The sequence below is a fragment of the Furipterus horrens genome, unplaced genomic scaffold, assembly GCF_987537825.1.
Source record: "Furipterus horrens unplaced genomic scaffold, mFurHor1.1.pri manual_scaffold_2, whole genome shotgun sequence".
Classification (NCBI taxonomy): Eukaryota; Metazoa; Chordata; class Mammalia; order Chiroptera; family Furipteridae; genus Furipterus; species Furipterus horrens.
Window position 1 is genome coordinate 97,925,977 of NW_028327172.1, and position 27,714 is coordinate 97,953,690.

The 27,714-nt window shown below is 37.9% G+C and overlaps 1 protein-coding gene across 15 annotated transcripts in view; it reads right to left on the reverse strand.

Moving 5' to 3' along the window:
• Positions 1 to 27,714, reverse strand: part of PARD3 (par-3 family cell polarity regulator) — an 817,661-nt gene that overhangs the window by 473,935 nt on the left and 316,012 nt on the right. For all 15 annotated transcript variants that reach the window (XM_090266179.1, XM_090266183.1, XM_090266178.1 and 12 more), the window contains exon 3: positions 10,749 to 10,929. In XM_090266179.1, coding sequence (XP_090122305.1) covers positions 10,749 to 10,929 — 181 coding nt within the window. The remainder of the gene's footprint in view (positions 1 to 10,748; positions 10,930 to 27,714) is intronic.

The following is a 27,714-nucleotide window of genomic DNA, read 5'->3' on the forward strand; positions in this document are numbered from 1 at the left end:
CACACACCAGAATAAACTCAAGATGGATCAAACCCTGAAAAAGGTAAGCCATGACACCATAAAAGTCCTAGAGGAAAACATAGGCAGGAAAGTTTCAGCTATCCCACGTAGCAATATTTTCACCGATACATCTCCTAAGGCAAGGGGAATAAAGGAAAAAATAAACAAATGGGACTACATCAAACTAAAGAGTTTCTGCTCAGCAAAAAAAAACATGAGCAAGATGAAAAGGAAACCAACCATATGGGAAAACACATTTGCCAATGATACCTCAGACAAGGGATTGATCTCCAAAATATATAAAGAACTTACACATCTCAACACCAAGAAGACAGACAGCCCCATTAAAATATGGGCAAACGACCCACAAACACTTCTCCAAGGAGGATACACAGAAGATCCATAGACACATGAAAGAATGCTCATCATCACTAACCATCAGAGAAATGCAAATAAAAACCACAATGAGATACCACTTTACACCAGTCAGAATGGCCTTCATCAACAAATCAACAAACAACAAGTGCTGGCGAGGATGTGGAGAAATGGAAACCCTACTGCACTGTTGGTGGGAATGCAGACTGGTGCAGCCACTAAGGAAAACAGTATGAAATTACCTCAAAAAACTAAAAATGGAACTGCCTTTTGAACCAGCAATTCCATTGCTAGTATTATACCCGAAAAATCCTGAAACCCCAATTCAAAAACACTTATGCACTCCTATGTTCATAGCAGCGCTGTTTACAGTAGCTAAGTGCTGGAAACAGCCTAAGTGCCCATCTATAGATGGGTGGATTAAAAAACTGTGGTACATTTACACAATGGAGTACTATGCAGCAGAAAGAAAGAAGAAACTCCTGCCATTTGCGACAACATGGATGGAACTAGAGAGAATTATGCTTAGTCAAATAAGCCAGGCAATGAAAGAAAAATACCATATGATATCACCTAACACAGGAGACTAAGGAACAACACAAACAAATGAACAAAATTGAACAAGGAACAGAATAAGAGTTATCGGGAGGAGAGGGGAGGGAGAGAAGGGGGATAAGTAAGGGAAAGGTTTAGTCAAAGAATATGTATCAATGACTCATGGACATAAACAACGGGGGGGATATAACTGAGGAGAAGGGGTGAGCTGGGTGGGGGGGACCAATGGGGGGAAAATGGGACAACTGTAATTGAAAAACAATTTAAAAAACAAACAAACTGATTTCTCATTTTCTATCCTAATGGCTTGGACAGAATGGGCCCCAAGGTCTGAGGTGGGGGGGGGGGGGGGACCTAAAATACTCCCCTCAGCCCAAACTAAGAATAATGGGCAAAAGGGCTTTCGACAGGTGTGACATGCCTTACACACCTTCCTCCAAAGAAGCCCTTTTTTTTTCCTAATGTGGGACATTGAAAAATTAATCCCTGCCTTTTGTCATCTAGTGGTTATGGATTTAATGAAGCCATTCAACTCTGTTGCCAAATCTATTGCCCCCAGAATACAACAAGGAGGCCACCCTCTTAAACCGAGCATGCCGTTGCAGGGGACACCCAACTGACCTGAAGTCTGCATGATCCTTCCCCATGTGGGAAGGCCACTCTCCCCTCCACACCCCCACTCTTATTAAGGATTTCTGGACCCAAAGGTAGGCAGGAAGACGACCACGTCCAGCTTGAAGCAGCTAGAGGAACAGAGACCTTTGCCCATTGTCCTTTATAAGATTATAAAGGGTCTTAAGTCTGGGGGGGGGATTGTTACAGAGCAGGGGTCCCCCGCTCAAAATAATAAATGAATGAATGAATGAATGAATGAATAAAGATGATGATGATGATGATGAACGGTCACTAATTGATGCTTGGCATTCACCTTGGCAGGAGTTAGAAGAAATGTCCAATGCTGCTGTAACAAAACCCCAACAACTCCCTTTTACTTATTACTAGAAACAACATTTCTCAGATAACAATTTTTTGTCCTAGAAATATTTAATATATTTTACTAAGTAAGGGAACTAATAGAAAGAAAAGGCCATCTTAAAGAGAAACATTTATAATAAAAATAACTTTTACAATTTATAAGGAAAAAAATCCAGCCATTGTTAATATAACAAGAATGGTTTGCGTGACATCAATGTAACCTGGCAGCCAAGGAGAGTGGACTAGACTGCGCATGTATGAACAATGATGGCTTCATTGTACTAGTCAGTGGGGGTGGTAGATACCATTGAGTGAGCATGTGCACTGTGTGGTCATCGCATTCAAAATCACTGAGCAAGTAGAGCTGCACCAAATTTTGCATTAAGTTTAAACATTCCTCTGTGGAAACTACTCGGATGATTCAGAATACCACAGCTATAGGCAACTAGTGATTCATAGCTTCATTAAGACAACACACCTACTCATGCATTATGTCTTACACAGAGCTCTTGTCAAAACATTAAATCACCCAGGAGACTCAGCCTCCCAACAGCCCAAATTTGGTGCCCAGCAACTTCTGGATTTTCCCAAAACTAAAATCACCTTTGAAAGGAAAGAAATTTCAGATCGATTCAGGAAAATACAATGAAGCAGCTGATGGCAACTGGGAGAATTGTGTGAGGTCCCAAGGTGCCTACTTTGAAGGAGACTGAGGAATCACTGGCCTACATACAATGTTTCTTGTATCTTGTGTCTTCTTCAATAAACGTCTCTATTTTTCCACAGTACATGGATAGATACTTTCTGGACAGATCTCTTACAAATGGACAATGCTCAACCTATATAAAAAACAGAAAACTGATCCACAATCTGGAGAAACCAGCCCAGGAAGCGAGCCTGCTACCTGCATTAAACAGTTCAGGAAGTGAGACTATTATCTGCAGCAACCACATCAGAAAACCAAACAATAACCCTGTAAACAGTCAACTGAAAGTGGCCAGGACCTGATTTGTAACTGAAAGCTTCCCTAATTTTTGACCCTTCTTCTAAATTAGACCCACCAGAAAAAGCCAAATAAGCACCCTTAACCAATCACATAGGATATGCCATCTTCTAGGCAGCCCACTTACAACTACTACACACCAACAACTTCCAATCAGGACGTAACTAAAGCCTCCCCTGTTTTTGAATAGAAAGCTTTGCTACTCCTCTGCCTGCCTTGGAGCCTCTGCCAAATGCAAGCAACAGTGGCTGATCCCCTTGCTATTGAAAACCCTGAATAAACAGCTTGCTCTCATTTGAATGCTGTTTATTTACTTTCACATTAATAAGCAAAAATCATTTCATGGTATATACTTACGCTATTTTGCTCATTTATATACTAACAATGATCATACAGTATATTTACATTTCACAAAAAAATTTAGGGAGCTAAAAATTTTAATGTATTTTGTTTCATACAAATATAAAAAGATGACCAGTAAAAAATATTCAAGCTTAAAAATATTTTAGATTAAAATTCTGACTTACATGAAATGGAAGAAAATTGAAAAAGAAAAAGGAATTAAGTAACCTTTCAAAGTGTTTTTAAAAAGTGTTTTACATGCGTTTCCTTAAAAATAATTTTTATTAAGAATAATTTTAAACATATACAAAAGTAGATGGAAGAATGTGCTAACTCTCCCTGAAACCACTCAGCTAACCATTCCCCACTTCCACAATATTTATTATTTTGAAGCAAATTCCGAATATATCCTTTCTGCCATACATATTTCATTCTGTATAACTGAAATATAAGACTCTAGGAAATAATTTCAATAACATTATCACACCTAAAGAAATAATTCCTTAATAGCAAATAGTCAGTGTACAACTTATCAATCAGCATATGTCATTTTTTAAAGTTTTATTTAAATTGGGACTTAAACAAGATCTACACATTACGATTACACACTCTGTCTCCTAAGTATCTATTAATCTGTAAGTTCCCTCTCTATATGTTTTCCTTACCTTGAAATTGATCTATTCAAGAACTTGAGTCATTCATCTTATCCAGTTTCTACAGTCTTGATGTGGCTGACTGTACCCCATGGTGACAACATGCTTCCCAGGGCTCTGCAGTTCCTATAAATTGGTAGTTGGGTCTAGACATCTGATGAGACCTTTGTTTCTTTTGTCAAGACCACTTTCTAAAAAATGTTGTACTCCTCCATCATGAGGTGCCCAATGCATGGTGGACTCACTTTAATGTATTATTATTACACTTTTACATTAGCAGTGGTTGATGATTAATGCCTAGGTCCATTACTTCATCAGGGGTTGCAAAAGAGTGATATTCTAATTCTATCATTACTTTTTCACTTATTAGCTGGAATAGTATTATATAAAAAGAAACTTCCCCTTATCTGCTATTTGGTTACCCAATAACAGCATTCATAAAGGAAATGCAGGATACATACTGATTTTATCCATTTTACAAATAACCAGTTGGTTCACGTGCATCCTTACATTACTTGTTTGCTTCCACTTATTATCATTATGAACACATGAACTTAGTGCTGTTACTATTTTTATTGATGTTCCAATTGTCCTTCTTGGGCCTGTCAGAGCCTCTAGTTGAGTACAGGGCCCTGTATGTAACTGTAGCAACCTTTCATAGCTTCCTTATTTTCTAATACAACAGGATAATCAAGGACGATCTCATAAATTTCCTACCCAGACCTGAATTCATCCATTTCTCCAAGAAGCTCTGATTCCTTTTAATGGGAAATGCTATTTCCAGAACTCAGTCCAGAACTCAGTCTAGATATCAGAGATGCTCAGCTACTGAGTTGGTCATTGGTTCTAGATCTTTTCATTGAACACATACAGGATTTTCCCTTCCTTCATCCTTACTTGTTTATTCCTGGGTGTGTGTATGTGTGTGTGTGTGTGTGTGTGTGTTAGTGTATAAAATAAAATATACCATGATTCACTATAATATGTCCTATTCAAATAGAAGCTTATAAAACTTTAATTTATTCTCCTCTAACTTATATCTGTACCCCTTTTCTTCTAAACTAAGAATCCTGGGTCCTCAATGATAACAGAAGTAACAGGTTTAGAATATTATTCTAATACTTCTTTTGCCTCAGCTCATGAAACTCATCTGAATAATTCCAACATTATCAACAACAAATAGTTTCATGGTTTCAGGGTTCTTGTCTGGTTGGCAGTTCTTTGTTCCATCTCCTCTCAGTTGTACAAATTATGATGTTTTATAGTTTCTTGAAAATTACTCTTGGACGATAGAGCCATCAACTGAACACAGCTACTGACTTATGTTAGCTGGTCATTTTTTATTTTAATAATTAAGTTTATGTAATTATTAAATAGTTATTAAGAATTTTATTTTTAAAATGAAAATGTGATAGTATTGTTAACTATGGAAAATATGATATGGTTCCAATACCAAATATACAAAAGAAGGAATTATAAGTATAGCTTGTTAAAAAAAAAGGTATATCTTCTACCCCATTTCCTCCATCCTATTCCTTCTCTTCCCCATAGGTACCTATTTTTCATGTAAAATAGATTGATGTTAAAATAAGTATCCTGTTTTACTTTATTTGTTCAATATAAGAAGTTTTTATATAAGTGGTCTTCCATCATATGCTCTATTTTATTTACTCTCTCAACCTTTCAAGCAAATTTTTTATATTTAGGAAAATTTATTTTTTATTCTATTAATTATATTTATACTACTATTTTTGTGCAACACTGCCCATAATTCCCTCTTATTTGTTGTTATGGTCTATTGGCTACCTACTAGGAGTAATGTTGTTATTAGCCCTTCAGGTTTAAGGGTTTTATTCAGGACATTAGCTTCCCTTTAGGTAACTGCTATATTTACCTTAAAGACAATGACTCCTTAATTCAGGGTCTTCCACCCCACTCATACTGACACTTTGAGCTGGAGCTTTCTTGCACGTGGGGAATGACCTCTGCCTTGTAGGATGTTTCAGCAGCATCCTTGGCCTCAATCAGCCACTAATAGCAGCCACCACCTTCACCAGCTGGGATAACCAAAAACACCTCCAGGCATTGGCAAATGTCCCTCTAAAGAAAACCATCACTCCCAGTTGAGAGCTACTCATTTAACTAAATCTGTATCTACTACAAGAAAGCTCAAGGAAAAAAAAGAGACAAGATCCTAGGCTTTATAATAATATCAAAACATAATATCCACTATATTGAGGTAGAAAAATTGTATACTTTTCTGTTTCCATCAATTCTTTATGGATAAAGGGAATGAGTGAATTCATTCATAGAAAACATGGGAAAGTTATCACTTACTTTCTTCAAGATAAAAATTAGGAGTTTATCTAAAATCCTTTATTAACCATGCCCCTAACTAGAGATGATTATTCTTCAACTGAGCTAAATTCTACATACTGTTGGCTTTTTTATTTTCATATCTAAAAATTAGGAAGACCACTAAACATAAACTTCTTTATGACAAGGTCTATGCCTTATTTTAACTCAACTCTGGACTTTTATCACCTAGCACAATGCCTGGCCAGCATACATCAACTCTTGTTTTATTTTCAAATGAATATAGTAATACAGTATGAAAAATCATCTTACTGGACTGATGATGCCTATGGAAGTAGTAACTTTTACATATTCACCAAACATTGTATTTAGTGAATACTTCATATGCACTTATCTAATACCTGACTAGGCCATAAAAATTTAAATAACTTTAACATATAAAAATGAGAGTAAGAAAGTAAAACATATATTCTCCCACTGGTGGTTTCAAGACATCGCATATGCTTCAAATATAACTTCCTTACATAGATCAATGGAACAGAATACAGAGCCCAGAAATAAATCCACAGCTATATGCTGTATTTTTCACTCCATAAGATGCACTTTTTTCCCCCAAAAGTGGGGGGAAATGTCTGTGCGTCTTATGGAGTGAATATTGTACCACAGACCATGATGTGTATCATCTGACATGTGAGAGGTGCTGGCTGACAGCTGTTAGAAGAGGAAGCAGTGGGCCCACACAAAACTCCTGGGGATGCTTATATGTCCCACTTTACTGCTAATCTCAGGGCATCTGGTCAGTTGCTGTCTGCCTCTGCCATCACCCGGGGCCTGGGAGAGTGCAGAGAGCTGTCTGACACTCCCAGCTACAGCCACTGACCCGTCGAATCAGCTGAGGCTAATCACGGGTATGAGGCACAGTGCCAATTGCCAATTGTCTTTGACACTGGGTGGGGTCTCTGTTAGTAGAACTGCCTCCAATCACTGATCACTGTGTCTTAAGCTGGGCCAATCACGAGAGGCAGATGGGTGGAGCTGAAGTAATATTCTTGGCTGGCTACTGGCTCTGTTATATGCTACAGCTGTCTCGTCTACCTCCATACTGTTTCCAATACACACCAGATTTCTGTGTGAGGAGGCCAGAAGTAACTGGGTGAGCAGCCATAAATGCTGAAGTTTGTAGTATATAAAGGGAGTTATGGTGGGGTCACTATTCTAGTAGTAACACAGGCACTGAGGGGATTAAGGGGTATCATTAGCCGTAACAGGTGCTGGGGGTAGTCTGCCAGAACCTGTAACTAGGATAGTGATACTCTCAGTGACTGTTGCAATTAGTGATACCTCTTATTAAAGTCCCCAATAAATTCTGACACTAGCAATGATGAGTTCTTGGGGTTCCCAGAAAACTAGAAGAGTACTTGAATCTTAAAGTCTCTCCTCATTTGTTAATGACAGTGATGATGATTCTTAATACTGCTGTTGACTGCTGTTCACTTTACATGGTTGAAATATTATATTATATTAAATATTATAGTACAGTACTTGGTTCAGTTTTGTTTTTTGTTTTTTTTCTTGTTTTCCTCCTCTAAACCTAGGTGTGTCTTATGGTCAGGTGTGTCTTACAGTGCAAAAAATATGGTACTCAATATTTGACAGAGGAAGCAAGCACATACCATGGGCTAAATATACTATTGAATAAATGTTGTTGGGAAAATTGGACAATAACTGCAGAAATGAAACTAGACCACCTTCTTACACCACACACAGGAATAAATTCAAAATGGATCAGACTTAAATGTTAGACCCGAACCCATAAAAATCCTAGAAGAAATCATAGGCAGCAAAATCTCAGCCATTGCTCATAGGAATATGTTATAGGCTCTATCTCCCAGGCAAGGGAAACAAAAGAAAAAATAAATAAATGGGACTACATGAAACTAAGAAGTTTTTGCACAGAAAAGGAAAACATCAACAAAATAAAAAGGCAACCTACAGAATGGGAGAACATATTTTCCAATACATCTGATAAGGGGTTAATATCCAAAACTTAAAAAGAACTTATAAAACTCAACACCAAAAAAAAACAAGCAATCCAATTGAAACATGGGCTAACCATCTGAATAGACACTTCTCCAAAGAGGACATACAGATGGCCAATACACATATGAAAAGATGCTCAAAATGAGTAATCATCAGAGAAATATAAATTAAAACCACAATCTGATAGCATCTCACACCTGTCAGGAATGGTTATCATCAATAAATGATGTGGAGAAAGGGGAAACCTGTCTGGATGAGTATTTCTTCTCTATATCTTTGTTTGTTGGACTTCCATGCAGCCTGATGATCTGGAACTTCTGGTTGTCTCTACTTTTGAGGTAACTATAATCCTTCTTAGTTGTGGAGGGAAATGCAGCTTGTCGATCTAGGCCTCCATTTTGGCCAGAAGTCAAAATATTATGAGTTGAAAATAGCATTTCATTTTTACACATAGGGCCAGCCAAATGTGAATGGTGGTATTTTTGAATTTTTTTAGTTCAGAGAAGTCAAAGATTAAAATTGATGGAAGCATGCCATTCAAATGCTTCTTAACAAAAGGATAGGATTTACCTTTCTTCCAACACTTTAAGGTATAGCTAAATGAAAGGTGTATCTTGCTTTATAAAACACATGAGTAAAAAACTACAACAGTAACAAAAAGCTGTGTATTTAATTACATGCACTATGGTATAGTTACTCACATAAAGACACTATATTCCAAAATTAGGCACCTGAATATCTGTAATTAAAATTTTGTTTAACTTAAAAACAATCCAGTTTTTATACATATGATTATTCCAAGCATATAATCATTAAAGCAAAGACTTAATAAGCTGGTATATAATAAAAGAAAATAAAGTAACCTGTGTAACAGTTACACATTACCTTGTATTCCAATACATGGTACATGCCTCACCTTTTGAAAATTTTTGTCCAAAGTAAATAAACATAAGATTTTTAAATAGCATCTCCATGTATTAGTCAAGTTATTTCAACAAAATTACTTTAAAATAAATTTGTACATACGTACAAACAAATGTAAATCTCCTGTATATAATAACTGTTCAACTAAAACACCTCCAGTGACAGATCCCACTCCAAGCTTCCTTGGAAATATTTCTCATTGAACCTAGCCCTCACTCATAACTGTTTGCTATCCTGATGATAGAAAGCAATTTTAGGAAGTGGTTAACACTGGCCTGTGTCCGTATATGATATTCTAGGGCATCCCTTATACATCCCATCAATTAAGTATGCCTTCTCCATGCTCTGCATCTCTACATGGAACACCTCTGTGGTTTCTGATGCATCATCATATTTGTTAACTGCCACACTGCTGTTCTTTCTTGTTCTCTTCACATATACCTTTCAAGGAACAGTGGAAGCAGGAACAGTTTATGAGCATCTAGAAGTAAACTACCAAAATACTATAGATTGCTACTAATGCAAAAAGCAGAAAAAACTATGCATTTCAGGAGAAATTATATATTCTAAATATTATCTACCTATATTCTATATATTATAGATATATTATCAGCTATCTACATATGAAGATCTACTAAAGACTATGGGTAAAACAGCATAAGACTAAATTATCTACTTCAAAAAGAATTTCTTGAAATGAACCTTCTTATTCTTATCAACTACTCAATTATAAAATTATACAATTATGAAAACTAAATTTGATTTATAGCAAACTTCCTCAGTTATCTGAGTAAAAGCTTCTAGGAATGGCTCACAGAAATTTTCAAGGAAGGGTACTGGAACCTGAGTACTCACTATGTATTTTCTTTCCTTGAAATGGCATCTAACAGCATCTCTTCCAGATTCTTGAAGATAACTATGGCCCTGAGGTCTCTTCTCCCACTCTTCAGATAAAGTTTAAGTAATGGCTGTAACCACGTTGACTAGCAATCAAAGGTGCTATGTTTTATTTTAATATAAAGACCTTTGATTATTTCTATATTTAGATGAAATAAAGGGAAAAGAAAAACTCTTATCCTTACCTACCCTTACTGAGCAATTAAAAGTCTACCAGTGTAGCTCTGGCTGGTGTGGCTCAGTGGATTGAGCACCAGCCTGCGAACCAAATTTTCACCGGTTCAATTCCCAGTCAGGGCACATGCCTGGGTTGCAGGCCAGGTCCCCAGTTGTGGGTGCACAAGACGCAACCACACAGTAATGTTTCTTTCTCTCTCTCTTTCCCTCTCTAAAAATAAATAACTAAAATCTAAAACAAACAAAAAAACAATTAAATGTGTTAAATAAATAAATAATAAAAAGTCTACCAGTGTAAAGTATGCCCAATGTATTATAATGTAAAAAATTTTGCCTCTTTTGCAAAAGATATTTGCCCAGGTTCTAAACTTAATCATTTTTTCATAAAAACAGATAATAAGTTGCATTTGCAGAAGCGTGGCTGGATATTAAAAGTTAGCATCCCTGTAAATTAAGATGAAATGTGCCATGAAGTAAGAAGTTTCACTTACTTGCACGAAGTACTGAAGGTGTGACCTCAATTTCACTTGTTGTTTGATAAGGCTGAAAGGCTGAAACATTGTTGGTGCCAAGCTCACTGCCAAATATCTCTGGGCTCTGGGTGCCTGTGGAGCTGGCACTGGTGCCATCACCTCCGTGATGTGGATCTTGCTCATCAAACACTGCCACCAGCTAGAAACAAAAGGTAAATTTGCATTTATACACAAAGGCATTTAAAATTACTAGCATAAATTCTACATCACATTTGACTTACATCTACAGAGAAATAGTATTGATATTTATGCACCCAGGAATGTTGTGTTTTCAGAAGCAAAACTTTGAGAAATAGTCTTCCCCTGATTTTGATGCTTTTTATTTCCATTTTTAAAATTATACTTTATTGATTATGCTACTACAATGGTCCCAATTTTTCTCTCTTTGCACCCCCTCCTCCATCCAACACCCACCACTCCCTCAGGCAAACACCACACCATTGTTCATGTCCATGGGTCACGCATATAAGTTCTTTGAGCAACCAGGGAAAATTGGGACAACTGTAATAGAACAACAATAAAACAAAAGAGATTTTTTAGAAAAGTTCTTTGGCTACTCCAGTTCCTATATTATACTTCACATCCCCATGGCTAATCTGTAACTACCAATTTGTATTTCGTAATCCCCTCACACCTCTTCACCCATTCCCCCATACCCCTCTCCTATCTGGCAACCATCAAAATACTCTCCATATCCATGATACTGTCTCTGCTCTTTTTCTTTGCTTAGTTTTTTAGATTAAATTGTTGACAGGTATGTATTTACTGCCATTTTATTGTTCAGAGTTTTGATTTTTTTTTCTTAAAAAAGTCTCTTTAATATTTCATTTAATAATGGTTTTGTGGTGATGAACTCCTTTAGTTTTTTCTTGTCTGGGAAGCACTTTATCTGCCCTTGCATTCTAAATGATAGCTTTGCTGGATAGAGCAATGTTGGCTATAGGTCCTTACTTTTCATGACTTCTTCTTGCCAATCCCTTCTAGCCTGCAAAGGTTCTTCAGAGAAATCAGCTGACTGTCCTACAGTTACCCTGTAGGTAACTACTTCTCTTGCTGCTTTTAATGTTCTCTCTTTATCTTTAACCTTTGGCATTTTATTTATGTGCCTTGGGGTGGTCCTCTTTGTATCCATCTTGTTTGGGACTCTGTGCTTCCTAGACTTGCATGTCTATATCCTTCACCAAATTAGGGAAGTTTTCTTTCATTATTTCTTAATAGACTTCCAATTTCTTGCTCTTTCCCTTCTCCTTCTGGCACACCTGTGATGTGAATGTTGGATCTCTTGAAGTTGTCCCAGAGGCTCTTTACACTATCCTCATATTTTTGGGCTATTTTTTCTTCTTATTCTGATTGGTTGTTTTTTGCTTCCTTGTGCTCCATATCATTGATTTGATTCTTGGCTTCATCCACTCTACTGTAGTTTCCCTGTAAATTGTTCTTTATTTCATTTAGTGTATTCTTAGTTTCTGACTGGATCCTTTATATGCTGTTGAGGCCTCATTAAGTTCCTTGAGCATCCTTATAACCAGTGTTTTGAACTCTGCATCTGATAGATTACTTATGTTCATTTCATTTAAGTTCTTTTTCTGAAGTTTTGATCTGCTCTTTCATTTCAACCATGTTTCTTTGTCTCCTCATTGTAGCAGCCTCCCTCCATTTGTTTCTATGTATTAGGTAGAGCTGCTATGAGTCCATGTCTCAGTAGCGTGGCCTAATGTAGTAGGTGTCCTATAGGGTCCACTGGCACAGCCTCCACTAATGCCCAAACTTGGTACTCAAGATGTGCCCTCTGTGTGGGCTGAATACACCCTCTTCTCATAATTGAGCCTTGAATACTGCTGGCAGATCAATGGGAGGTATTTACACAGGTCAGTCAGCTGCAAGGACTGACTATGACCACTGACCACCAACCTTGACCCTCTGTGGAGGATTAGCTGTGCTGGGGCAGGGTGGTGATGCTCCAATATGGTGTGTAGCTGTCCATTGGGTACACAGGCTCTGGGGTTTCCTGGTTGGTGCAGATATGGTCAGCCCCCACCTGTGTTTTGCCTGTGGCTACCCTGCATGAACTATAAAGCAATTTTCAGATGGCTGCTACTCGTGCTGGGCTTGGAAATTCCCAGGGCAAAGCCAAGCTGTGAATCTAGGCTGGTTGCTGTTAGTGCCAGGCCTGGGTCCACTTAGCAAGAGGTACCAGGGCTGAGGGCTCACTGAGGTCAGGTGTTGCTTGTTTGAGAGGATTTAGGAATTTGTGAAGTACAAGCCATTCATATGGAAAAGTCACTGTTCACAGCTTGAGTGGGCCCCTAAATTGGGCAGCATGGAGTCTCAGGTTGGGGCAAATAGTGTTATCCGGATTGATGGAGTCTCAGATATGGCACCCACCTCCTGGCTCTATGGCTCTGTGGTGGGAGGATTCGGCAAAGGAATAATGGCCTCTTCTGACTTTCTGTCTGGGAAAAAGCTGTTCCCCAGCCCTTGCCTTGATGCCAGACACTTTAATACCTCACTCTATCCCACTAGTGCCTTTCATGCTGCGACCCTGTTACTAGAGCTCAGTGGGTGTGAATCTGATAAGTCTGTGTGTGGGTTCTTTAAGAGAAACTGCTTGGGTCTCCAGTAGTTCCTTCCACCAACTCAATCTCCCCTGGTTTTTGCAGCCAGAAGTTGTGGGGGCTTACCTTCCTGGCACTGGAACCCTGGGCTGGGAGGCCTGGTGTGGGGCTGGGACTCCTCATTCCTGAGACATCCCTCCCACATGATTTTTATCTACCACATGCTGATGTGGGACCAGTCCGATCCTTGTCTTCCTCCCTCCTATCAGTCTGGGTGGATGTGGTTTCTTTAGTTCCGTGATTATCAGACTTCCATTCAACTCAATCTGATGGTTCTGAGTGATGGTTATTCTATGGTTTAGGTGTAATTTTGATATGGTTGTGCAAGGAAGCGAGCCATGTTTACCTATGCTGCCACCTTGACCAGAAGTCAGTGTTATTTCTTACAGGTGAGAGCAAAGCCAAATCAGGCATGGATGATGGTGTTACAAGGTAACCCTCTCTGAACCCTTCACCCAGACATACATGGCCAGACTCCTCTCCATGGCCATGTTTCCAATCGAGTACCCTGATTTTATATTGAGAATGTAAATTTGGTTAGGTGGGCTTCTCATTTTGAGTTCTCCCAGACACAGAGCTACTTTTTCATTTCTAAGTTGTGAATTTCATATCCAAAATTCTATGGGTGAAAAATAATAAAATGGTTTTATATCACAGAATGCTAAGGGAGATGGGGTTGATTTCAATCTTTTTGTAAATGATATATTATGTGGAAAATAAAAATGTATTTGAGTATATATAATGCATATTTATATATGATACATAGTGTATATAATAAAAGGTATATGGTACCCTTCATATAAAAAGGGATATTAAAAACTACTCTTGTATCTGCTCATTTGTGCAAAAGAAATATAGGAAAGATTAAAAAAAAAAAAAAAAACTAATAAAACTGGTTGCCTACAAGGAGTTAGTGAGAAAAGAGTTGAAAGAGAGAGAGAATGGGAATTGATAACGGAGATAATGGGGCAGTGACACGTCTCTAAATATTTTTCTTTAAATGACTCATAACTATAATAATAATCCAAATACCAAAAACAAATAAACAATCGAAATCAATCAGGGGCAGGAGAATCTAAAATAGAACACAGATAAACCTAACCACATTACAAATGAAAAATGCAACCAACTGAAGGTGGTAGGGAAGATTTTCCACTGTTTAATGCACAGTTAAAGACAAAAAGAACTGTCATAGATATATTGTACTCTAGTCAGTAAACCTGTTTCTCACAAGTGTAGAGTTTAGAAATGCTCACACTACTACTAATACGTACTACTACCACTACTACTACTACCCACACATGGAATGAATGAGAAAGAAAAACATTTGGAACAATGAGGATAATGAGAGCCAAAAATCTTACTGCCAGAAACAGAAGACAGAAATAAGGAAATAAACTCTGTGGCATTAGATTAGAATTAGAGGCATGAATATGAACTTGTGGTTTTTATAGGTAGGTATGTAGGTAGACAAATTGTATGAATGAATGTTAATGTGTATATGGTATACAAACATTATTTCCTAGTTCTATCCACTAAGACATCCTAGCAGCAATCATACCCAGTACCAATGAACATAAGTACGCAGCTCTTCATTTCTAATACCATCCCCCAACAAATGAACTAAAAGCTCCCTAGGAAAAGTAATTCCAGGGTTGGAAGTAGATAGAATCATGAGCCTGGAACACCTTGTCATGCACTCAAAAATGATGGAGGTGGCCTGGCTGGCGCAGCTCCATTGGTTGGAGTTCTAAAATCAATGAGCATGTGCTCAGGTGAGGAATACATACATGCATACATAAAGATGGTAGCACATCAAAGGGAATCCAGTGCTAACCTGAAGAAGTTCCCAATGGCCAAAGCTGGGACAACTTACAAACAAGTAAATAGATTATAACCCAGAAACAAACTAAGTCTGCGAGTCCTTAATGATATAACTAAATAATTGAAGAAGTAAATAAATGGTGGAGAATGGGCAGCTCTTCCTCATTGTAGCATTCCAATTAATAAATATAAAAGGAATGATGGAAACAGAAATCATCATTAGATAACCTCCACAGTAATACCTGTTGCAGGTAAAACTATGGACGCAAAAATTAATGGGTGAGAATATAAAGAGAAACCAGATATCTTCATATCTCAAAGTATCTCCCCATAAGATATTTTTAATTTAAAAAAATTGCATCTTTGCAGTTGATAAATATAGCAGACACCACTTTACCAAGGTTAACATGACCAAAGATAAGACATATTACAATCATGTACCCTCTGACAAAATGCACCGAGAAGAATAAAGCCTTACTTCTATGGTATTTCTGCCCAAAATAAGAACGTTGGATCAAATTATAAGGAAGCATCAGAGAAATCCAAGTTGAAGAACATTCTGTAAAATAACTCATATTCTTTAAAACTATCAAGGTTATGAATCTAAAAGACAGATTCCTGAAACTGTGTACACTGGAGGAGACTGAGGAGTAATAAGAGCTACATGCAAATGAGAGGTCTCTGACTGGATCCTGAGCAAAAAAAGACATTAGTAAAAAAGAGGCAAAGTTCAAATGAGGGATGTAAATTAGTTTCCTACCTTTGATAACTGTACTATGGTTCTGCGCCGTGAAGGCATAGATGGAGGATATATGGAAACATTCTGTATTATTGCTTTTCTTAAGTATAAAATTATTTCAAAACTAAAGATTTTTTATTTCAAAATGCAGCATTACAAAGTACCATAAAAATTAATATTCAATCAATTTCCTCCTATAACTAAATAGTGACAGCAATTCTTTAAAATCTGCAGGAGTAATAAAAAAGTAATCAAGATCAAAGGGACAATACCACATTGGTGATTCATCCTACAATCCTATGCTTTGAAAATTAAGCTTAGCATTCCAAGAAAAGAAGAGCCTTGACTGTACCCCAAACAAACCATGCTTTCTGCCTCCAGTTCAAGCTTTTTCAATGCCAACATTCCTATCAGTTATAAAGGACAATAGCATACAATTACAGAATGAGAAATGTTTATAATTAAAATCCTCATTTCATGCAGTTCTGTCATTTTGAATAAATGTAATTTCCATCAATACATTATCAACCAATTCATAAGACAAAAAAGGAAACCATCCTAAGGTCATAAAGACATGTAGACAAACAGGAAACTCAGAACCCTGTGGTGGTGCCATATACAATAAGCTGGTTAAATAAGCTGTAAGGAAGCTAAGTGGTAAGGAAGAAATCAAAATAAGATGAAGTTGGGTGATTCAACGTTATAATAAGCAACATAAATGTGAAAAGAAATCTTTACACCTTCTTCCAAGCCTTCCCCGCCCCCCCCCTAATATGGGACATTGAAAAATTAATCCCTGCCTTTTGTCATCTAGTAGTTATGAAATGAATAATGCCTTTTAACCCTGTTACCAAATCTGCCTCCAGAATACAACAAGAACGCCAGCCTGTTAAACCAAGCACACCGTTGTCCGGGGACAGCCAACTGACCTGGAGTCTACACGATCCTTCCCCATGTGGGAAGGCCACCCTCCCCTCCACATCCCCCACTATTATTAGGGACTTCTGGACTCAAGGGTAGGTAGGACGACAACCATGTCCAGCTTGAAGCAGCTAGAGGAGCTTGAGACCTTCGCCCATTGTCCTTTATAAGATTATAAAGGGTCTTAAGTCTGAGAGGGAGGGATTGTTATTTTTTATTGTTATAAAAAATTAATTATTCTTTAAAAGAATAATAATAATAATACGGGAAAGGGTGAAATCGGAGAGCTTGTATGCACGGCCCATGGGTGCGGACTGGGGGGTGGGGTGGTATTTCGGGGGGCGGGGGGTGCTGGGTGGAGGGGAGCAAAGGGGGGAAAAATTGGAACTATTGTAACAACATAATCAATATTATATACAAAAAAAAAAGAAAAGAACTCTTTAGCAATTATAAAAAGTGGAAAGGTGTTTGTATGTATACACAGAAGTTGCCATTTACAGTAATAAAATCAGACTGGGTATCTCACCACTGACTGGCAAGTGTTTCTCTATTTAGTCACACATACATTCCACCACATCAAGGGTCAGTTAACTTTCTCTGAAAAGAGCCAGATAGTACATATTTTTGAAGCTGTGCAGTCCATATAGTCTCTGTCACAGCAAATCTACATGAAAACAGCCATAGATAATACATTAATAAATGAGCATAACTATGTTTGGCTCACAGGCCATAGCTTGACATCGCGGCACTAGACTGCTCATCCCTCTAGTTATTTTCAATTTGGGAACTAAAACAAAAAGTCAAGGTACCTTGGTAACCCTGCTAAGCCTAGCCAAATTCATTGCAGGTTCACCACTGGGATCTCAGGTTTCTATACTTGATTTTAATGTCATCACACTCTCACAAGGTGTGTGGTCTAAAATACATTTTGAAGGTACTAAGCTTTGACATTTTGGTGCTTAAATGGTAGCAAATAAAATTAAGATTTGGTATTAACTTTTTCACAATGATGTGTGCTCTTAAGAATCAAGTCCTTTCTGCAAGCTGAAAATAAAGATTGAAAATTGCAAAGAACGAGTCTTTAAACGCCACCTGTGATGGAAGAAATTCTACATATGTATACTTTCAATAATCATCTCTAGCATTTTCAGAAAATACAAGTATTAGAAATCTGGATTGTGTCAGAAACAAATACTGTCTGCATTTCAGTGGCAGAACTGAATCACAATTGGTGATTTGCAATATGCCAATAACACACAATTCTACAGCTTTCTTTTAAACCAAAATTTAAATGCCAGATGCAGATATGAAATAATTTTGTATTAAAGTAGGATGGCTATAATTTTAGAAAACCTACTCTACAAAGATACATATAGTAACACAGCCAAAGAAAATGAGACCTTCACAAAAACATCACATTAAAAACCGCTATCATGACCTTCAAAAAAGTAAGGAAATGCCTGCTTTTAAATTTATGAAACATGACTCAAATTCATATTTTCACAGATGGATTCTTCACTGCTATCCACGAAGATTATTTTTGAAAGTTCATTTTTACTTTCTTAGTTATTACTCTCTTCTGAGCCTTTCATCTTATCAAGTCTCCATGAGAAAAGACAGGCTGAGTTCAGAATAACACCCCTGATAACCTGTGTATGAACTCCAAACCCAGCCACACACTTCCCACCTGCCTTAGGACAAGTCATTTTAACTCTGAAACATCAGAACCCTCCAACATAAAACCTGTTTTTCAAACACTTATAAACCACTTGGACCAAGGGTCCCTTCTCAGTGAGTAAAATGGTGGACTGAAGGCCCACAACTGCATGTAGCAAAGTGGCTAAGAGCATTAACAACATTTAAAAACAGCTATGACCTTACTTCTTGGATGGCTGTTGATAAACTCAGTAGCCTCCCTACCATCTCTAGGACTTACTCTATTGATCTCAAAAAAAAGAGCATGGTGGTCGTGCCAGGCAGAATAATGCCCATTACTGTCCATCCCTAAATCCCAATAACCTGTGGGTGTTATCCTCTCATGACAAAAGAGACCGTAAAAGGGCAAATTATCCGCTGAGCCCATCTAATCACATGAGTGGGAAAGCGGAGAGCCTCTGTGTCAGAGGGATGTAACAATGGTTAGGGAGATAATATCAATGCTGATTTTCAAAATGAAGAAAGTAACCCATGAACCAAAAACATCAGGGCCTCTCCAGAAGAAAAGGCAATGCCCAGGACCACCAGAAAGAAACATAGTTTTGCTCACACCTTGATTTTATCCTGGCGGGACTCTTGCTAGACTTCTACCATAGAGAACTGTAAGGTAATAATTTGTGATGTTTTAAGCCTTTAATTTGTTATGTTATGGCAGCAACAGAAAACTAATGCCTAATCCCTCCTAGCCTAGTTTTGACAAACAGAGAGATAAACTCTATCAATTTTCAGAACACAAGTGCACATTTAATATTAGCTAGTACTAATTTATATTGGGTTGGTTGACTAACATTTACTTTTGTAAATTTGAGCATCCATTTCCACAGTAACTGAAGACTGACACAAAACTCTTCCACACACTAATAATAAGAGGGGAGAAACAGAAAAAGGAAAGAAGCAGCCTTGTTAGAAAAAGCCAGCACCCCAATAACCACAAATTGAAGTTCTTTTGAAGATGAACTACATCCTTCCAACTGCTCACAGAAAATTGGAGATTTTATATTTCATTTTACAAAAAACTGAGACTCAGATTCATTTAACCAGAGTTCAGCTGGAGCTCAACTAGAAATAAGGACAGAATGAATCTGAGATTGGAAATCAAATCCACCTTCTCCCAATGCTCCTGACCCTGGAACATTTAACATATCAACAGCACAGCCCACTGTGAAGCTGCAGGCTGTGACCATCCACAAGTCTTTAAATAGGATTCTGTCCATTCTTGATTTCTTGATTTCCCAAAGGCAATAACGCTCCTTACCAAATTCACGTAATTTTGGTACCACCACCTAAAATTTTCTGAACATATTTTGAGGGTAATCAAGATAAATACAAACAATCCTATGCTAGTAACATCAGAAGAGCTTTTTGAAAGAACCAAAAGATCTTAACAGATGCTTTCATTTTTATTTAAATGAGAATCTTTTTTTAAAATTTATTTATTTATTTATTTATTTATTTATTTATTTTTAGAGAGAGGGGAAAGGAGAGAGAGAGGGAGAGAAACAACACTGTGTGGTTGCCTCTCCCTCGCGCCCCCACCTAGGGACCTGACATGCAACCTAGTAATGTGCCCTGACTGGGAATCGAACCAGCGACACTTCAGATTCTTTCTTCATACAGGAAAATGGCAGGTGACTTAAGTCAAGTAATTGTCTAAGTGAGACCTCAAGACCTCTAGGCTCAGCCTCACACACCTCAGAAGCTGACACCACTTTCCTGACATCACCCTTGAGCAATCTTTCTATTTCAGTTCATTTCTTCATGTACAGGCTAAACATAACTAGAGAAAGATTATTATTATGGGTTGCATGAATATCTTTTGCATACTCAACATAATATATGGAATTGTTTGGCTTTGAAATAAAGCCTTTAGAAAGGCTTCACATTTTGGGCCCTAGAGAAAGTCCAACTCACGTGGAAAAAATATTAAAAACCACAATAAACTTGAAGATACCTTTTAAGACCTTCTCTTGCAGATTCTACTGAATCATTTGGTCAACAACATCAAAACAAAATCAGCAAGAAACACAAACGAGACAGAGCACCTGACTGTGGTTCTGGCAGGGAACTCTCTGCGTTTGCCCTACTGTCAATATTCTTGCTAACATAATACTGCGGTGATGATGCTTTTGACCCCAAATAATGACGGTATTATGTACCGCACATCTCTGAGCAATGGCTCGGAGATGCCATGGGCAGATCTGCCTATAGAGAATAAATTCAACAGAAAGACAATGCAGTAAATGTGAGAAGTATAGCACAGTGCAATAAATCTCTTACAAATTAAAAGTAAAAATCAAGTAGTTAAAGACACATCTATTTTATGATTGGTGTGAGGCTGTTCCATAACATATAATCCCAAACTATCACTATTCCAAAACTGGCTTCTCCTTCCTATCAATCTAGCTCTGAATTTCTATAATCAGGATCACATATATCAATACCTTTATATTTTTCTGCCCTTTTACTTAGGGATGTCCTTCCAAATACCTAGTTACAAAGTAGATCAAGTATTTAGGTTCCTGAAATCCCCTTGATCCATCCCTTTTTTAAAAGAAAATTTGTTTTTACTTATCTCCCATATAGCACACTAGATAACCTGTGGCACATATATAAGAAGAAAACTAACATATTATCTTGGTTACCTAGATGAGCAATAAAGCCTTACCAGTGCCATTTCAAACAACGTATCACATATGAGGGGGTAAAACAATGCCACCTGAACAATTCAATGAGATCATCACATCACCATCGTTAAGTGTCTCCCTGTTTCTAGTCAAAAGTCACCTGTCCCACAGGAGCTCGTAGCATGCTTTAAAGAAGGTAATACCGGGTCACATGTCCCTAATAAAGGTATTACATTTCATGTGGCAATCACAGTGAAATATATTTACCTATGACACTCCTCAACCCTGATGCTTACAATTTAGAGCTGGGACTTAATTCTGCTTGCTGTCCCTCGGGGTGAAACACTATCACCATTTAGCCTTCAGAATGATTCGATTCCCAATTTAAGAGTTATGTTCAACTAATAGCCGTCAGTACGTCAACTGCAAACCACAATGAAAGCATGCAATTGCTACACCCATAAGCTAGCTGACCCACTTCAGATATAAGGTAAACTCCTCTCCCTCCCTTCCCCATCACCAAGTCCCAATCTTCCATTTGAACCCAACCATGAGGTTACAAATACATTATATATACCACTGCTTAAGTGTTAATAAAAAAACAAGGGTGCACAGTAAGAGAAAACAAAGTAATTCTAAAATTGACTAATCACATATAGAGAGGTTGACTCCAAATTGGAGGAGGTGGCATTTGTTGTGATTTTATCATGAATACAATACAGCTTTCACTCAGAGACAAAGGTAAAACAAAGTGGTATGAACCTCAAAATCAAAGGCAGTGATGTAATAACTAATTACTAATTTATAAGCTTTCGGATGACTAAACTTATTTTAATGACATAGAGACCATACTAAATCCTTAGTCATTGTCTGAGCTTTACTTGCTTTAAAGGGTCATTAACACTCATTTAAATAGAGCCACTATTTCACTGAACGGGTAAGCAAGACAGCAGTAAAAGAATATACTGGAGTCAACAATGATTTGTAATAGTAGCAACACAAGCTATACCAATGAAACCTCACTCACTACAGAAGAATCTCAAGTATGCCACTGAAAAACTTTAAATGCTGCATATACAAGATTAATTCTGTGCTTCATCAGGATTTTAAGAACTAAGTATATTTTGCCCATTGCAAAAAAAAATAAGTAAAAACGACCCAAAGCTTAGAAAGGAACTCTGAAAGGCCATGAGCACAATAAAGGCCAGCCCCTTTTCCTACAGGCTAAGTGAAGATGGAAATAAGCAAGAAGTCCTTTCCCACACTGCACTGTGAGAGTTGGCCACAACTCTGCTCCTCTTCTAGGGCCAGAGGGTGAGAGGTGAGAGGTAGCGGTCTTCCCACCTGCCACACTGCCAGCCTGCAGACACATATCTATCTAAAAGTGAATGACATACAGAAATAGGATTCAACGATAACATGTTTCAACCCATAGACAATTTAGCCTGACAATCAGTATGTGTAACATTTAATTTAGGAATAGCTATTCAAGATTAATATTCAAAAATAAGCTGCCTTAATGAATAGTAAAGAGTTGCCCTCAAGAGCAACTCCTTCAATGAATGTCACAGTCAGAACACTGGGGGTCTAAGTTCAAAAAAAAAAAAAAAAAAAAAGTATTAATCAGAAGTCCAACATCATGTAGGAAATAGGGCATAATGAGACAAGCCCAAACCACACATGCACATGCACGTGCATCCTCCACACCCTTTCAATGCCTTACTCTAAGCTGTAATTAAGAGTACACTACCAAAACCCACAGCACCAATCATAATGTTACCTGAGCTTTAATGAGCAAGTATGAGTAAGTGATACTCCCCATCTCTGTCCAACAAAGACATGCCAATGCCCCCTTCGCTCCCAAGTCCACGTCACCATGCTCAACTCCCCCCAATCCCTGACCCACAGACCTAGGAAGGAGCAGCTGCCAATGTGACTGCTCAGCCCAGAAACACAGCAACCATACTTACCACCAGGCAGGATCACACCCTGCTCTAATGTGCCTGGATTTTTGCCTCCATTTGTTGAGTCCACCAAGGCAGAGTTGAGCCCCTTGGTTAGGAAGGCCCCTGTGAGTCTTTGTACCTCCTCAGCCAGCAGGCAAGTTAAGCCAGAGCCTCTTATACTGATCTGAAAATCTTGTCTCCATAGGTTCATGACACCTCCAATTCCTCCTCCCACCATACAACCAGCAAGATACAACTGTTTGCATGACAGAAGGTAGGAGGTTTACATGAGAGGAAGAAGGTAAGCCTCAAGGAGCAACCGCATGTGCCTACCAACCTGAATCACAGAGCTCTGGGCTGGAGTTTGTATCAGGCTCTTTCATCCACTAACACTCTCTCAGGAACGTAGGCACTTACAGATGTCCCTAACCAAACCATCACTAATTCCACTGTGTGAGTGTGACAAATGACTCAGCACTAGTTTCTTGCTACTCAAATCTAGAGAACTATGATACCTTTTCAGGAATCAGTAGTGGAAAACTTCCCATCCTAAAATAGACATTTGAAGGATCACTTCCTTAGTTCTAAATTTTGCAAATTATGTTTAAAATTTAAAGCAAAAGAAAAAAAATTCTGGCTATGGCTCCAGTCAAACAATTAGTACTAGAAGGCAGTCAAGCAGAAAACATCTCAGCACAATGCTAGACCTAAAAAGATAAGCAAAGCATCACCAGTGGCTTTTAAAGACAAGATAATATTTTCAACTCAAAGAACTAGCCTAGCCTTGTTGCCAAGGCAACTTTCCATCTGCATAGGGGGCTCAACTGGGAGTTTGTAATCCCTTTAACTGCTGACTTCACAATGTGAACTAGACCCCACTGGTACCTTATATTCCATTTAAAAGCATATTCAGAAAAAAGATTTTTAACTGCTTTAAAAGAAGAAAGAAATTCAGTTGTTTCTGTTAAGTGTTTGAAGAGTTTAGAGGAGTAGAAGAGAAAAAAAGTGGACTAAGAAAAGCAGGGCAGAAGAAGTGGGAGCTACTGCATACCAGTGATTTATTTTCCAATGAAGATGCATCAAATACACTATGTACTTCTATTTACTTCAAGTTCTGAATGAAAGCTCAGTTTACAATGATACATAATAAAAAGTCTCTATTTATTCTGACAACCACATGCAATATTATGATAGAAAAGATCAAAGTTTGATAACTTTGTTTTGTGAAATATGATGTATGCAACAACAACAAAAAAAAAAAGTGTGATTTTAAATATCCACCCAGGGGCAGAGATGAAAAACTTCAAACATTTTCTGACTCCTTTTTATGACACTATTTCAATACCTTTTACAAAGAAGAGATAAAAGTATCCTTGATATTGGCCTAAATTACCTTCAGTATGCAATAAAATGCTGATTAAATTAAGCTAATTTTAATCAACTGGCATGTTTATCTAAAAAGCAAATAATAAAATTCTTTATAACAACTCTTCATCTGTATAACCTGTTTAGCAAATTTTTTTAAGCAAACACAGAATACATACTTATTGTGTGTCAATCATGTCAGGTAAAAGAAATAGCTTACAACTTAAACATTTCCCCCAATCCACAAATCGCTTTAACACTGAAATTCAGTACAAATAGTTTGGAATCCAGTGCCATCTAACGGATTTAGCCAAGCACAGAAAGTTTAGAAACTTAATTTTTAGAAAAATATCTTCTGAGGGAAGCCAAAGCCTGTGCTTTCCTGTCACTTACTTCACACACACACACCACCATCCCCAAAGATGACCTAGAATAGTGGAGGTAAGAGTCACATTTCTTCTATCCTTTGCAGGGCCCTCCATTCATTCATTCATTACTATGAGTTTCCTAACCTTGGAATTGGATCTCGAAGATGAGTTCAGCTCAGAGAGGTAACTCAGCAGTCTGGGTCTCAATACTGCATAGGATTGTTGTGGGTGTTATCTTAATTATGATAAATTTCTCCGAATAATTTCTAAAAATAGCAAGTACAAAATGATTGTTAACTATTACTATTACTAATGAGAGAATTTCAAGAGATTGAGGTTATGCAAAAGAGAAAGATGAAGGGCACTGGGATTAAGTTAAGCTGTATAAACTTTATCCTGAAAAGTGTGGGCACCCTTGAACGCACACCAATTTAACTTGCATTTATTCTGCAGAAGGTTTCAAGAAGGATAAAGGACTAGAAGGTAAACATTCCTGGCTCATTTGTCCAATAACGAAGTTATGAGGATCTAGACTAATGGAAAGTCAGTGTAGTGAAAAGAGAATTAAAATGTGTGATTACTAAAATACAGACTGAGACTTATTTCAAGGGGTTTAGTGTGTGGCAGGTAAGTGGCATGGTGACAGAATGGATGAATCTGAGAGGTCTTGGTTTGTGGTGTGGGTATTTGGGCAGAGGGCAAGCACAAGACAAAGAAGTTTGGGACAAAAACTATTCAGTTTGAGGTAAAACTGTCATCTATGCAGTGTATGATTCCCAGTAGACGATGAGAGAGGGGAAGTATATGGGGCAAAGGGGAATTCAAGGCTAAAGAACTATAACTGAGCGGCAGCAGCTTGCAGGTGGTCTTCCAGCTATGAGTTTAGAAAAGTCCTCCAGTCTAAATCTGGATCAAGTACGTAAATTAGGACCATGCTCTGCATAGAGCTGAAACTACAGGTTTTTCTTCTCTTCTGCAAAGGGAATGTAGCGTGGAGAATTATCAGTAGCATTTAAATAGCTCAGGAGGCATGTTAGCAATTTCTTGAGGAAAGTTACATCAATATAGATTTCAACAAGTGGGACCTAAAGTTATTTCATACCTGTGCTAAAATAATTTCAATAATAGGGGATTAATATTAAAGAATATGAACTTAATTTTTAGACACTCAAATATTTATTCAAGTAACAGCAAGCAGATAAATTTATCTTCCCAATATTTTTTCTAAAGAAATGCAGATTCTGTAAAAAGTTCTTGGTTTTCTTGTGACAGGGTCTTTCATACAAGTCCTCTGGGCATCTTTTCCTAACCTCACCCAGTAAATCAAGCTCCTTTCACATCCTACAACAAAAGAGAAAGTAATGTTCAAAAGAAATCCATCCCAACCTCCTCACCACTAATTCACTTCGGTATTATCACACCATTCATCTCAACCTGTAGCTCCACAAATCAGAGCCAGGGAATAGGACTTCAGTATAGTAAAAGAACATTTAAAATTTTTGACGTTTTCACTGCTTTTTCAAATATATAAATATATATTAAAGGTATTTAAATAATTGAGTGTTATTATTAATGTCTCCAACTCTACAGTGACTCACAAGTTTACCATATAAAATACAAAGAAAAGCTAAGGCTTTGTTCATAATCACCCCTACAATCCACGGAAGGAGTGATGGAGTGGGACAGTACTTCTTCCCAATACCAGTATGTCTCAAATACCATAAATGTGTGAAGGATCCAAGCAGACTAAACTCTTTATATATTTGACAATTCAATTTTCTATAAACACTATAGACAGGCCAGTAAGCCAGGACAAGTGGAACAGGGAAACAGACAGCTGAACAAACTGGCCGAGCAATTTATAGACAGATGCACAAGGTCACCTCCCTAGAGATAACATCTAGGTCTCTGTTGTATATCAGCTCCAGGCCCCCAAAAAGCAGAAAAACCAGGTGTGCGATGCCAGAACCAGCTGCAATGAGTAATGACCCCCTGCCCTGGCGCTGACCAATCAATCAGTGGAGACCATGACCCTGAAAGGGCACACCTGGAGAACTGATGAATATTCTACTGAAACCCTCCCCTGAGACCTCCCCTACGATTTCTGCCTGCAATAAAGATATAAAAGCCTCAAAACCAGGACCCCAGCATATGCATGCTCTCCCTCCGGGGAACAGCCTGTACCATTCCTTCCCTCCTCCTTTCCCCATGAGACTTGTAACCAGGGGAGCAAAGGGCAGCAGCAGCTCATCTCAGGCAAGACCCCTTAACATACCTCCAAGGCCTCCTTTTCTCTGACTTCTCGATGAGCCCAACCTAGGCTTTCCTGTTGCTGCTTTTATGCTGGGCCCTTCCTTGTTTCACAGTCCCAGCTTTAATGAATGTATCCTCATAGTCACCTGGACTCATGGTGTGAAACCTTTCCTACACGAAGTCAAGAACCCACACACTACAGCTGGCCCTAGGCAGATCACGTAGGACCAGGTTCCCTGTCTGGTAACAGAAGTGCAGAACCATTATTTCTCAATGATCATCACATTTCCTTGTAGAAATTCCTGAAAACATCTCACAATCTTTTATACAGTGTCTATGCCAGAAAACCAACCACAACTGTAGAATTCTGAATTCCATATCATTCCTGGTTGGTCTTTGCAGTGAGTGACCCTTCCGACCCTTATGAGCAGGCACTGTAGTCTCAGCACATCACCCTATCAACTTAGTCAATACCTTGAATAGGACATAACTAATTTAAAATACAATAATATGAATGACCAAAGGTTTGAAAGAAAACCTAAGAGAAACACTG